The sequence below is a fragment of the Amblyomma mixtum genome, chromosome 2 (assembly GCF_055824585.1).
Source record: "Amblyomma mixtum isolate Tamu chromosome 2, ASM5582458v1, whole genome shotgun sequence".
NCBI lineage: Eukaryota > Metazoa > Arthropoda > Arachnida > Ixodida > Ixodidae > Amblyomma > Amblyomma mixtum.
The window spans coordinates 34,477,819-34,492,204 of NC_143013.1; the positions used below are offsets into that span (position 1 = coordinate 34,477,819).

Here is a 14,386-nt window from a genome sequence, read left to right on the forward strand (position 1 = left end):
TTTTTGTAATCAGGAGCTGGTATTCTGTCGATACAAGCCAACTTCAATTTCTCCTCAGTGTCCCTTTAAACAGTACAGTAGAATCTCGATAATCAGAATCTCATGAGGTCATTGAAAATATTCGTATCTTAAAAAAAAAACAACGAAATCTGCATGTTGAAGCATTGGGAATGCATTCATGCAGATTTGTTTATGTCTGAGGGGATTTATTTACAGCTGCACACCACCACTTGCTGCTCAAGGCGCATACTGTGTGTGCTGATCACGGCATCGGCGATGTAAAGGCGCTTAGTGCTTGAGAGTGCAGTCACTGCTCCCCCGTTTGTATCATCTGTAGTGGCATGGGAAAATGTTCGGAATGCCTTAAATTCTGGACATCGACACAATGTTTTTTTTTTTTTTTTTATGGGATTTGACATCCCAAAGCGACTTAGGCTATGAGGGACGCCAACTTATATGAGGGTGTATGCAGTGTTTGGCCTAGGAATTCTTTCAGATTTGTATAATCTCGAAATTCATGCCAGCTGTAATGGTATCATTGAGATTCTACTGTAAATGGTGGGCTATGTCATAATTATTTAAAATTTTGACAGCACAGTATGAACTCTTTGCACTGTGCAGACTGCAATGCACCGGCAGTAGTACTACTGCCGAGCCAATACTTCCTAGCGAGCTGTGCTGCCAGGGCCCCACGTGTGTCCATTATTTTCCAAGCATTCCACATTTGCCTTCCAGCACTCGGCGAACAGCAGCCACGATCGCTGCACGCCAGCCTGATGCAGCGCATGTCTGACGTGTTGACACGCATGTTCAACTCGACCACCGGAGCCAACAGAGCGGCGGGTGCTGCCACAAGGCCCCGTGCCGGCTCTTCGCTATCGTCTTCATCTTCAGCTTCGCCTGGCCAAAGTGCAGGAGAGAGCTCCACGGACGAAGACGCCGAGGCCACCGTGGCCAGGCACTCGCGAAGCCTGAGGCTTGCCCGAGGTGAGCACTGGATGTTTGTTGGCTGTAGGTCACCAGTGGGCGAGGCAGAAAATATTTTGTTCCTGCATGCTGACTCTTAACAAGTTTTGCCACACTTTAGTACTGCTCGACACAAAAAAAAAATGGCTTGAAGCAAGAGAGTCCACTGAAACGTCTGACAAGTGAAGGACTGCTGCGTGTGAATTTTATTCAGCTTACCGTTCTAGTCTCAGAGCTGTATATATGACGAATTGTTGAAGTTGGTTCGTTGGATGTGCCTGACGCTGTTTGCCAAAGTAGTCAGTTGTAGCTTGTGTGTAACGTCAAAAAACTGCTGCTGTGTTGGTCTGCGGCACCATTATTGATCCCAGTATATGGCAGTCTTTGCGTGTTAGAGCACAGCTGTGAGAGGGTTTTAGTTCGGTTTTCACCTTGATGCATTGCTCTGCGCTTGCAGCCATTAAGCAGCGTCTTCGGCGGAAAATGGCCAGCAGGGCTGCTCAACTGGAGGGTTCAGAGCAGGAAGGGGATGCTGCAGTTCAGGGTTCGTCCTCAAACATGGCCGCCCTGGACCTGTCCCAAGCAAGCACCAGCACATCTGGTCAGGCGGCTTCTGATGGTGCTGAGCAGCAGAACCGACTGGGAGATGCCTGCCCTGCATGTAGCAGGTAGGTGATTGCACCTGCTTGCACTGTGTGTTCTATGGTGTACTAATTAGTCGCATTGGGTTCAGAAACCTCTTTAGGCAGTTTGGGCGTCACTTCTTTTCAGCAGCGTGGGTTTTGACTCATGGCTGGGATCTGGCAATTTGCGGATGTGCTTGTACATCTTCTTATCATTGCCCATCATACCCCTCATCCTTCCTCTCGCCATCTTCCAAAAGCTGCTGCGGTGACTCAGGGGTTATGGTGCTTGGCTGCTGATCCGAAAGACGCGGGTTCGATCTTGGCGGCGGCGATTGCATTTCGATGAAGGTGAAGTGCTAGAGACCCGTGTGCTATGCACTCTCAGTGTACATTTACCTGAGGTGATCAAAATTATCCGGACCCCTCCACTATGGCATCCTTCATAGCCTGAGTTAGTTTAGGACGTTAAACCCCATATACCAAACCAAACCCATAAGAGTAAGGGAGTAATTGACCGACCAAACCCATAAAAATATTCCAAATCATTCCATCACATACTAGTTGTAGTTGCACAGCCGTAGAAATTTTGAGTAGCTTTGTCAGTAGGTTTAGCTGCTGCAGTAAGTTGCAGTAGAAGCATTTCCAGCAGCCAGCACCTTCACTTTGCTTGCATAACAATGTTGGAAAATGTGGTTTGTGCAAGCATTTAATAATATTTTGCAAACACAGATGAAAACTATTGCCATTATCACTGTCTGTATTGTACTTGATACGCTGGGGATAACAGGGTTAAGCATCAGGGCGGCAAGTGGTCACTTTAGACAAGCTGTTTCTGCCATGCTTTCACTTTCGTGATTGCAGTGCCAGCGCCAGGCAGGATAGCCCCAACCGTGACACTCAGTCATCGCCCTCAGCAGGGAACCGGCGCTCACCGAACCCATCGGATGATGACGATGACGCAGCTTTCCAAGACTCTGTTGAGAGCATATCCGAAAACGAGTGCTTCCAGTCAGCAGCAGAGAACATATCTCCGGCGCGCGAAAATGGCAAAGATGGCACGCTGCTGGATGATCTCTCGTCGGCATCAAAAGAGAGGGGTAAGTATGTTCACAATGCTTATTACTGCTTTGCACTTAGGGTTTTCAATAATTTGAACTCAGAAGGGACTGAACATTTGTCTGAATTGTGTGGAGTTCATCTTGAGTGTGGAGTTCATTCAAACTGGTAGTTTGAATTAAGCAAGTTCATGAGATTCTACTGTGTTGCCTTGCTACCTTTGTGCTAATGCACAGAAAAATGTTTGAAAGCCTGACTCACTGGAAATTTGCACTAACGTAGTATTTATTAAAAATGGTGTGCATGTAGTTTATACATGTTAAGTGAATCAGGTTTTCTCTGGCACTACAAATCAGTGTAGGAAAGGAGGAAACATCAGCCTGCTCATGAGCGCCTATTAGCATACAATTTATTTGTTGTTAGATACCTGGAAATATGTGTACAGTTTTGGTCTTAACAATGGGCTTTAAATCGCCACTTAGGAGGCAAGAACATCTTTGCGCAGAAACTCTGACCAGTGTTCTACTGGTTCCTTTAGGAGCTACATCTGGAGCGGCAAGGGATTCAAGTGCTGGAAACACAAGTGAAGACGAGAATCCCAACCTGAACGATGAATCTGCTTTTCATTGGAGGAGGTGGGCTTTTGTCTTCAGATGCTAGCTGACAGGGTGAATTGTGTTCCCAAACATGATGGTGCCACCTGTGGTGGCCTGACCGGAATAGTATACCCATGTTTACGTGTGCAGGAGTTCATGATAAAGGCGGCTTTCACTCCTGGTCGTATAAATGCCAACACATTGGTTGCCTATGGTGGCCGCATCAACGTTGTGCATTTATCTGGCAGTGGCACAGGCGCTACCTATTTCTTGTATTTTTAAAATTTTGTCTTTGTCATGGCAACTTTGCACATAAATGAAATGGCTCAGCAGGTTGCAAAAAAAAAAAAAAGGGCAGAGATATGTGTGGAAGGAGATTAGTGCATGGAATTGTTCTGAAGAAGTCATAAAATGAACTACGAGTATTAGGCAATTGCTTGTCTGTCTTACAATGCACAATGTGGCAAGGAGTCTGATTTCTCTCTCCTTGCTGGTATTCCAAGATGCGATGTAATGATGCTTATTTGCTGCTTAGGTTTTCAACAGCACTGCTTTTGTTTTTGGTACTTTGCAGACAATCTGCGACGCCGCCTCGAGCACCTTCAGAGGCTAGCCCATTACGCACTGGCGAGAGTGCCTCTCCTGCCAGCAGCAGAGCACATTCTGTGCCAAGGTAACCCAGTTTTTTTTTTAAGTGCTAGCTGCAGGAGTAAGTTTTGATGAGGCTTTGGTACGTGTGCCAGGTACTCCAATTCAAGTCTGTGCCACTGATGACACTAAGTGGGGCTCAATGTGTGCTTTTAACGCCTTTGTGTGGTAGCTGTTGTAGCTGCAATACCAAAGGTACCCTGTCATGTGATGGCTGTGTGGATATTGTTGATAAAATTGTTTATTACTCAAGGGTGGCTTTTTGAAGTCTGGAGGACATGGCAAGCATCACAGGGAGTGAAGCACATATCACAGGCGCAAAGTGGGAAATGGTGACAGTATAAATAACTCAAATGTAGGACTTCCTGTTCTGAAGAGATTTTTTTTTTTCTTTAATGGCATTCCTTAACTTTGCAGAATGTTCCACTGCCAAGAAAAGTTGTGGTCTTATCACAGTAATGTTGGCATTCAGCCTATCATAGAGGCACTAACGGCACTCAGACATATTAGGCTTTACACTGCCACCAGTTGCTGCCTGTGGTTATCGGTGGAGTTCTTCTCTGTTGCAGGCAGAATCTGGTGCCTGACTCGGACAGTGTTCTACGGGCCATGGCTGAAGATCTGCACCTTGAGAAGGAGTGCGTGGAGGAGCCAGCCTGCACCAAGACTGTGACCGGCCCGCGCGCTCGCAAACGTTACACCGGGCACCGAAACTCGAGGACAATGGCAAGTGCAGAGCTGGCTTGTCAGAATGGTTGCCTGTGTTAGTGTTTCCCTGTTGCTAGACCTTGCATGGCAGGCGGGGTTCGTGAAGTTAATGTGAGAGGAGGAGTTTGAAGCTGAACCAAATTTTTTTTTGCAATTGCGACAATGTTTTCTCGCGCAGAAAAGAGAGTGCTAGCGGAGGGAAAAGTTTGCGACCAAGATCTGCTGGCTTGGGCACTAAACTGTTATACCAGTGTTGGCAGTTCAGCTTGGTATTGAATGAGAAAATAATTCAGGTGGCACTTTGACGATATAAATTGCGTGAGGCGAAAGCCTGGTTAATGACTAACTAGTTGATGACTGGTTCATGACTAGTTACTCATGACTGATTAGTCATAATTAACTAGTTGGTTAGTCATTAATAACCAGTTATAACTGGTTAATGACTAGTTGACTTTCACTTCAGATGTAACGGCCAGACAGACAGTCATGGCTGCGAGTATGAGCCTTTAAAGGCTTTTTTGCCTTAAAGAAACAAAAACAGCTTAAGTTATTTGATGCACTCACACATGTGGGGGCCTGGATAGCTTTACTTCAGCTCCTTTGCAGTGTTTGGTGTTTATTCTTGCGATCCTTGGCGCCTTCCTTGCCAATGCACAGATCAAAGAGGCCACCTTCTGGGGCAATGAGTTTGTGATGAGTGGTTCAGACTGTGGCCACATCTTCATCTGGCACAAGGAGACCTGTGAGCTGGTCATGATCATGGAGGCAGACCACCACGTTGTCAACTGCTTGCAGCCACACCCGTTTGACCCTGGTCAGCCGCTCAGTCATTCTTTCTTGTACAAGTGCTTACTGGTTTCTTATTACTGTATGTGCTTCGTAGCTGTGTCAGAGGTGTTTGTAGCAATTTCTCTGCAAACCCCATGTCTTGCATTTGTTTTTTTGCTTTTGATTGCAACATGCTTACCTCTTATCTTAGAGGGAAAGTAAAGGAGAATTAGGCCTACTGTCTTTGTCAGCATTAACAGGGCTAGGATAAGCCAGATACTTATGCACTATAAGTTAAGACTGCTGTTGCTCCCCTTCAGAATTTTGGTAACTGTGCATGGCGAAGCGAATTATGCATGTGATGATTGGCTCATTGCTGTCGCATGCAGAGTGGTAAGAGCCATTGAGGTGCGAGAATGCAGTGTTGCTAAGCTTGCTTGAAGCTGTTGCATGTGCAGCAACTTCAGAAACTCGAGCCAATCACAACCTCCCAGGGTCGTTCATGCCCTTTCCAAACAGTGGGGTTAAGAAGACAGTTGTTGGCATGAAAGGTGTCAAAGTGGGCTTAATGGTGACTAGTATGGTAGTCTATAGTGCTTATAAAAACTTTAGCAAAGGATGCCTGATTGGCGGCCCTACTGGTTTTGTGACCATTTATTTTTTTCGATTCACCAAAGAACTTGGAGGGATACATATCATAAAAATGATGTAACACCACTTGCATTTTGTGGGAAGCAAATTGGGTGAAGAAATCACCACAGGACTTCAGTCTGTTTTTTTGAGTAGGGAAAACTCTGGTTGTGCTTTCGAAGGGCAACGTCACTGTAGCCTAGCTTGTTTCTGTTGATATTTCCCTTTAGTATATCCCTTACTGCTTCCAAGATACTGTAGTCTTATGTTTGCATTGCATTGGCTAGCAACGTCTCATGTCCTTGCAATGGCAAACAGATTGTTGGGATATGCCAGTGCACAAACTGTTGTGCTTCTTCAGTCACCCTGTTTAATATCTTTGCATGTCGCTCTACTAAGTACCAAGTTGCATACAAAACCCTGATCCATCCAATCCTAGGATATGGCTGCATTCGGAATGCCCACAGACTTGTGGATGTAAACAGAAACGAATTAGAAGATTGGTTCGAAAATTGGCTGGGAAAATTGGGAATTGGTTGGAATTGGCTGTGTTTTATATTTCAGTGATATGGCAAAATTTTTGTGCCTTCTTTCCATCTGTATGATCTGGGGCTTACTCTCACGCCATCGTATTAAATGTTTAAAGTTCTTGCACATTATTTCTGTGATTTGTCACTTGGCAACCGTTCAAAATTTTCTAAGCCATCATCACTAAGAAGTTGTCATGAGCTAAACAATTCACCTCTTTATCCTCGTGCTGAAATGTTCAAATAGTTTTTCTCATGCACCATAGAAATTTGGAACTCCCTTCTTGGCCTTAATTGTAGTCTGCCGTTTAAAGAATATTCTGATTCTGCAATTTGTAGGCGAGAAGTGTTCTTACTTTGCTTTCCTTGTGCCTTCATGAATGTGTTGCTGATTGCTAGGACTGTGTTTGCGCAATATTTTATCTGCTTCTGCCATAGCCTCATGCGGGGCTGCACTACATGTGAAAATCAATTAATTTAGCTGCAGAGGAATTTCCACACAATGAAAAAATCATGCAAGCACTTAGATTTATGGTACAGTTCTGTCATAGCATCAGCGCGCATATACAGATGGTACTTGTTCATTCCTTCTGTGTGCAATTATATGTTTTCTAAATGATAAAACCTACAGTGTTCTTTTTCGTGCCTTTTGCTCCAAGTATGAGAGAACACACAAGCGTATTGGTTTTTGGAAGGTGAAACCCTTCTCCTTATCGATTTCTTGTGGCTTGCCTGCTTGCCTTTCAGTTTTGGCGTCAAGTGGGATCGACTACGACATCAAACTCTGGGCTCCTCTTCGGGAAGAACCTTTCTTCGACACTGAGAAGGCTGCCGAGGTATGCTCGCAGGGATGTAGCTGCTAGAGTTCCGAAATTTTTTCACAATCCTTTTTTTTTTTTTATCAGCTTCCGTTTATGAGGTAGGACTTTGGCAAACATTTCTTACTAAAATACTCCAAAGTTGTTAGCATATTCACCAGCTAGCGCATGAGTGTATGTGTTGACTGCATTTTCTTTCCTTGCCCAGTTAGGGGCTGCAAATTTTTTTATTTAATGTGTAAACCAAAATTGTGTGATTTGTTGGCTATTCTGTAGTTTCTATGGTAGAAATTTGCAGTCTGCTAAATATGTTGAAGCTAGTGTGTGATATAATAGGGTCATTTTTTTTACCTACACTGGCTACACTGGTGTAGCAAGTGTATAATGAAATCAATAAAGACTAGCTACACTAGTGTAGCCAGTGTAGGTAAAAAAAATGGTCCTAATATGCGACACCTATGTACACTTGGTGTACGCCATGGAGAGAATATGCTAGACTATCTCGTGTGAAACATTTTACGCCGAATTCTATTCAACACAAGATGGATGGCCATAGGCTACACATTTGCAGTTGCTTCTGAAAGCACCTTGGCTAGGAAAGTTATCCACAGTCGCACTTTCCTTTCCAAAAATTTGAGGGGTGCGTTTATTACATGAGAAAATATTCAGAAAAAAAAAAGCAACTGGTTAGAAACTAGGCTGCTGGAATAAACCAGCCAGTATGGCTCACCTTCTAAATAGAACAAAATGCACTCTTCAGCAAGTCGCAGAAGAGGTAATTTGGGCTTGTTGGTAGGCCATGATGAGAATGGAAAGGCACAGGAAGCATGAGGACGATAGCAGAGAAGTGGAGAGGACAAGTGCTTGTCCTCTCCACTTCTCCGTCCTCATAACAGTCTACATCTTTATCCTAAACCTGCACGTAGAACTCGAGCAGCAGTCTGTAATGCTGTACAAAGAAATTACAACTCTCAGTGTTCAGCACGAAGCCCCACTGCAACAATTTGCTACAATCATTAAGGGACCGGATTAAACAGTGAAACCCTCTGTGAGCAGGTGTGGTTTCTATTGCTTCTCAGATTTGTCGTGGACATTCTCATTGGCTGCCCATCCAGTAAGGTGAGGTACAGTAGTCGTGACATTCGGCACACGGTGCTTTGTAGAGTAGCTGCATAGGTCAGAGTTCTGGGTTTTTTCCATGCGCTGCTCGTGCCTCTATTGGCCAAAAGCGATCACATGGTTCAAAAGCATCCATGCATTGCGGATAAGCCAACACCTCTGCACTGTTTAGCATTAGACTGCTGCTGAACATTTATTGGTTCACTTACTCTTCTTATGCTTTGCGGAATTTCAAGCTCAACTTGGATGCTTGTGAGAGCAATATGGTGGACCTAAACGTGGCTATGGCACAGTTTTGTGTAGTGGAGTTACTCGATATTGTGTATACTTGTTTAGGCATTCGAGAGAGGGTGCCTGCTAGCATTTGCTATCATCAGCAGCAGACTGCACACCAAAAGAAAGGGATGCGTTTATACACGAGGGAATAGAAAAAGCGGTACCTTTTGATAGGCAAAGTAGGGGATGCATTCATTGTCTGAGTAAATATGTAAAATATTATGAGAGTCGGAGATTTATAGCTTTGAAGCCACTGAAATTGAAAAAAGCCAGCCAGTAATTTGGGCTAAGCTCGTGAATCGTGGCTATCTGAGCTAATTTTGAGCTGATGGAAAAAACATGTTTAGCAAGGACACAGGATAAACTCACAAGCTTGAAATCTGGTTTTGCTGTGTTGCTAATGTCCTGTGCTTTGCTTGTTATTATGCAATCTTAAGAATTTTTTTCTTTCTCTGTTCATGCAGATGATCAAACGCAATGAGGTGATGCTTGAGGAAACCAAGGACACCATCACTGTACCAGCTTCCTTCATGATTCGGATGCTTGCATCATTGAACCACTTGCGATCATCAGGTACTCATTGCTGACAAGTTTGTGTTCTTTTATTTGGTATTTTGATACTAGCTAATGTTTTTTTTTTCTTGTTAAGACTTTCACAGTGCTTTCGAAAGAGTGATAGTAGGGTAACCTGCCAGTGCATGCAAGTAAATTACCCTTGCTAGGAAGTCCGAATTCAATTCCATGCTGTCTCATGCCATGTTGCAGGTTCTGGGATTCAAGGTTGGCGACGGCTAGTGCGGGAAGCTCGGACTGATGACTCTGATGACTAGTCTACTGCCCAGACAGGCCTATTTTCTTGTGTGAGCGTTTAAATCAAGACATGGTTAACCGCCCTGTGTACTAAAGAGCAACACATTTCTTTGCTGCTGCAGTCCCATGCTATTTATTGAAAGTGGTCATCACAAGGTTGCCACTGTTGAGTGTGCAAAATAAGTTATCTAGAGCTATGTAGGACAGGCTTATGAATAAACGGTGACATTGTGTGGCCCATGGCTGTTGTGCTCTGCTGCTTCTACTTTAGCCAGTACACCTTTCAGAAGACACCGGTTCACAAAACCTTCACCATTCAAATGCTGAAGTAATTGACCAGTGCACCTGCCACAGAAAATCTCTATAGAAGGTTTTGGCTGCGAGCCATAACTTTAATAGCAACTCTGAGTAGTCATGACGTTATTTTTTGTCAAAGAAATTCACTGAACCAGTTAACCAGTGTTTACGTAGATGTACCAGTCACCTTAAAAAAATTGTATGTTAGTTGCAGTGAAATGACTGCAAATAAGTGGCAGTGGTGTAGCCAAACACATTAGATGGAGACACTAGCAGTGGACGGGCAGAGGTTCCAAAACCTTTCTATAAAAAGCCTCTTTCAGCTGCTGCTCTGCACCCCGAGCTGCTACAGTTGATGATGCACTTAACTGTACACTGAACTACTGCGCCTCCTGATTGTTGGTGATGAAATGCCTGAAATATATATACTGCACATGGCAGAAAACCTGTAACAGTGACTTCAAGAAGGTGCATAGTTCGCTCACGCTTCTGTAGGCTGAAAACTTTTACATCTGCACTTCCTGACGAACCTAAAAAAACACAAGCTTCACGAACTGCACGTGCAGCAATGCTCAAAATGTGGTTTGCCGAGAGAAAATTGAAGGAGAGCTCAATGTTTGGTTTGCAGGAGTTCTCCCTGCATTTATATTTTACATAGCAAAATAGATGAAATTTCAAAGCAATATTCCATTTGCTTGGTCAACAAAAGTTGATAGGGTCTATTACTCCTTAACCAGTGATGCCATGCATAACAATCTTGTAAAGCTCAAAATAGTGCTGCTGTGCCTTATTTGCGTTTTGCCAGTAGGACTGCCACTTGATGTAATTAAGAGAAGCACTGTCACATCTAACTCCGTTCCCATCACACAGCTTTACATATATACACATTCAATAAACTACAATGCTTCTGGACACTGCAGAATTACCTTGAGGTCGGCCTTATGCACAGTTTACAGTGCTGCTTTAAGTGAGCCACTCTGGACCACAACATGTCGGTGCACGCATGCATTAAAGGCATCATGAAGCACACTTTTGTATTATTAATATGTGTGCTATTGAAGGACATAACAGATAAAAACTTGCATCAGTACCATATTGTACATGGACAGTCTTCGTAATAACCTGAAAATTTAAAAATATTATCGCATAAGCTCCGAGTGGAGCTTTTGGGAAGCAAGCTCCATACAGAGCCAGTCACTACTAAAGCCTTATTACATGCAGCACAGATTTATGCAACACAGGGAAGAACACTGCGCTATGCATCTATCGTAACTAAGCAGGCAAAAATGAAGATGCACTGCACTGCACCTTGACGTATGCACGCCTCTACTATGTGCGACCATAAAACACCGCCTTGTTGCATGCGCAGCCTCTACAAGAGTTTTGTCACGTTTGGTTAATAGCGTCAGCAGCAATATGTACAGTATGAAATTCTTGCTATATATGAAACACGAAGCAAAGATTTGACTAGTTACGACGAGACTCCAGGCGAGAGGCCCCCATAAAACCCGCGAGGAATACCGGAGCAATTGTAGAAAAAGATGACCTTCACAGAATGGCATTCTTTGCCACGCCAGTAATCTTGTGCAGTTCTGTCACGACAAGCGTGGCTCCAAGAAATCAAGTTCTAGAATCCGCTCCACGCACTGAAGTGTTGTCTGAAAGACTGAGTCCTCAGCCAGTGGCAGTGTGGCTCCCATTGCCATGCTGCCGAGGTCGGGCGCTGAGCGAGACTTGGACAGCTCAGTGGGGCGAGTATTTGGCACACCACTGTTGTCAAAGGCACACTGGACGTCGACTCTGCTGTGCGCTCCGCTAACGAGGCTGTTAAAGAAGCCCTGGAGGTCATAGAATGACTTAATGGAGGTCAGGCTAAGAAGAGGTCGGCCGCTCTTGTGGGAGAGGGCCTCGTAGTTTGGATTCTGGAAAATGCAGCACACGACAAAAGCATGTTAGCACATTGAGAAACCACTAGCAGCCAAGTGACGCTAACCATGACATAATCATGCACAGAAGAGACACAGCTCAAGCTTATGGTTGGTTCTGCTTTCAGCTGTGGAAAGCTCCTTGCTCAAATAGAGCAACATTACATGCAAATAACTTGGTATTGAAACCACACAAGGGTTTCCTGCAGGCCTCGACAAAAAAAAAACAAAAAAACTTCACTACACTTCACCTGGAAAATATTTAATGCGCACTCTGAGAAAGATTAAGCAACACATTATCAGTGTTTTGTTTGTTTGGAAAATGGAGGCGAATCTAAAGGGGCCCTGAACCACCATCAGCGGTTCATGAAAACAGCCTTATACGACCTAAAGGAATTCTTTCTAAGTACATAACAGGACCCAAGAAATGAATCGGAACAATAATTGGGCTCCGATGTTTTTCTCTGTTAGTAGCATATCTTTTGTTGTGCCCCACTATGCAGTACCAAGTAACCTGACTGAGATGTTCAAAGCAGTGCTACTGCAGGCGTTCTCTTGCACTGTTGTGATAATGTTAGAGCAAGCATTAGCACTGCAGGTGTGCTATGATGAATGCTGAACTTACATTCTTGTTCATGAGTGCGGCCAGCCGCACTATGTGAGGCACAAATTCGTGTTGACCTCTGGACGGCACTTCCTGCTGCGACTGGGTGCCGTCAGACGACAGCGGGGCATTGTCACCAATGAATGCCCACCGGTACCTGCCAGGGCGCAGCAAGAAACCAACAGGAAGGAGTCATGAGCTAATCCATGAAAACTCCGAACCTGACCAAACTTGTATACTCGTTACTGCATGTGCCACGAAGTTCTTATTAAGCATGCTACAGCTACCTTGAATCTTCAAGACCAAACTTGGTATTGTGTTAAAGAAGTATTCTTTCCACAGGCATAGCTGCCCTCCAGATAAAGCAAAAATTCATGACCGTAGTGCAGCATTGAGCAAAAAGAAGTTCAATGACCTTTATACGATCATGCGACACCAAGACACAGCAGGTCAAAACAATGCAGTATCCCACCAACAAATTTGCGGCTGTGCATAAAATTCCAGTACCCTAGAGCACTGCTTACTTGCATTGCTAGAAAAAGTTTTGCGTCATACCAGTTGTGCCAACCATTTGAAACAGGACTTCTGGTACCCTAGTGCATTCAAAGTGGTTTGTCAACTTGTTGAGGCTACTCACGAATGAACGAATTCAACTGCTCCACTCTGCCATCTGTTCCATATATCCCGGTTTTCCCCTGTGTAGTAATAAGCCCTCCATTCCCCTACCCTTCTTTGATGGAAGGGATGTCACAGCCTCTTAGCACTGTTACATCCCTTCCAACAGCATGTACCAGCCAGCCCGTATCAACCCTCTTCTACCCTTCTTTGCTCAGGCTGCGCAAAAGAAGTGTTAAGCAGGTCAGCATCTTTTCTTTCAATTATTTATTACAATTATTTAATTGCACAGACTACCACCCCCATGCACTGCATTTGCATGTCTGTGCTAGATCTGCTCGCATTTTCATATAGTACAGTGTAATAGGGGGTTTATTTACAGGGCTTGACGGCGGGGGATCAAACGTGGATGCCCAGCGTGCTGTGCCCTGAACTAAGACGCGCACACTGTCTCTTCCTTGTCATCGTCCGCTAGTTCGACAGGGCTGCTGCTGGGTCATTTTTGTCACAAAAGCTTTCCTCCAGAACTCTACAGGCCACAGGGTATGCCCCAAAGCCATGCTCTGCAACTCTTATGGCACCTTCTGAACTCTTCCGCAAAGATGGGGCAAGGGCAATAGCCCGCCTCACCCTCAAGAGATTTAAAGCGAGCCAAGCTGCACGACACAGAAGCAAACTCGGAACCTAGGCATTTCTACACCGTATTCTGCCGCAACGTTCTTTCAGCATCACAGTGGCCATTTAAAATGCACAAGAGTGCTCAAGCAGGGCGTCATCAGCGTGCGCACTGCTTGAAACACCAATGCCAACAAGACACACCAACTCAGTACTTAAGTTCAGGTGTCCCTCTATCACACACTTCTTGAATTTGTTCCGAGAAGAAGCTACACTGAGGACAACAAGTAAATGAGTATTAAAATCATCTACAACTGCAACTACTGCACTAGAATAGCCCACAGTATCAACTAGCGTCAGTGCAGAACACTCAGATTTTGCACAGGCAGCAGGCTATCTTTTTCTTTTCTCAGGGCACTTTTTTGGGCAAAAATCGGGTTTAACAAGATTTGTATGAAATCTGTTCGAGAATCGGGCACAGCTAGGTTTTCAACCGCAAATGAAGGGCCTCAACTCTAAGCGAAGCTATCAGGGAAAAAAAGCTTATCCGATGCCCAAGCATGCCAGAAGTGACATGAATGCTCACATCTGGAACTGGGGCAGCATGTCAGCAGGCAGAGCGACGGCCAGGTCGAGCAGCTTGCAGGCCGACAAGTAGAGCTGCAGCCAAGCTGGGTGATTGTGGGCGTTAAGGCCATTGCTGACGGCCCAACTGCTGTCTAGGCCCTGCAGTCTGCGCAGGTGTGAACTGCACGCCAGCGCAAGACAACCCGGCTACTCAT

General features: G+C 44.7%; 2 protein-coding genes across 5 annotated transcripts in view; one reads left to right on the plus strand and one right to left on the minus strand.

Annotated features, from left to right (window-relative positions):
* The window catches only part of LOC149358930 (DDB1- and CUL4-associated factor 6-like), a 21,811-nt gene extending 12,023 nt beyond the window's left edge, over positions 1-9,788 (plus strand). Inside the window, exons 10-19 of the mRNA XM_089571115.1 lie at positions 736-987; positions 1,424-1,634; positions 2,454-2,689; positions 3,187-3,283; positions 3,819-3,917; positions 4,462-4,618; positions 5,258-5,414; positions 7,273-7,361; positions 9,203-9,311; positions 9,504-9,788. Coding sequence (XP_089427241.1) covers positions 736-987; positions 1,424-1,634; positions 2,454-2,689; positions 3,187-3,283; positions 3,819-3,917; positions 4,462-4,618; positions 5,258-5,414; positions 7,273-7,361; positions 9,203-9,311; positions 9,504-9,568 — 1,472 coding nt within the window. The 3' untranslated portion in view covers positions 9,569-9,788. The remainder of the gene's footprint in view (positions 1-735; positions 988-1,423; positions 1,635-2,453; positions 2,690-3,186; positions 3,284-3,818; positions 3,918-4,461; positions 4,619-5,257; positions 5,415-7,272; positions 7,362-9,202; positions 9,312-9,503) is intronic.
* Positions 9,789-10,461: 673 nt separating this feature from the next.
* Positions 10,462-14,386, minus strand: part of LOC149358931 (protein DOP1A) — a 52,436-nt gene continuing 48,511 nt past the window's right edge. For all 4 annotated transcript variants that reach the window (XM_089571113.1, XM_089571112.1, XM_089571114.1 and 1 more), the window contains 3 exons: positions 14,191-14,352; positions 12,396-12,531; positions 10,462-11,767 (listed from right to left, as the gene is read on the minus strand). In XM_089571113.1, coding sequence (XP_089427239.1) covers positions 11,441-11,767; positions 12,396-12,531; positions 14,191-14,352 — 625 coding nt within the window. In that variant the 3' untranslated portion in view covers positions 10,462-11,440. The remainder of the gene's footprint in view (positions 11,768-12,395; positions 12,532-14,190; positions 14,353-14,386) is intronic.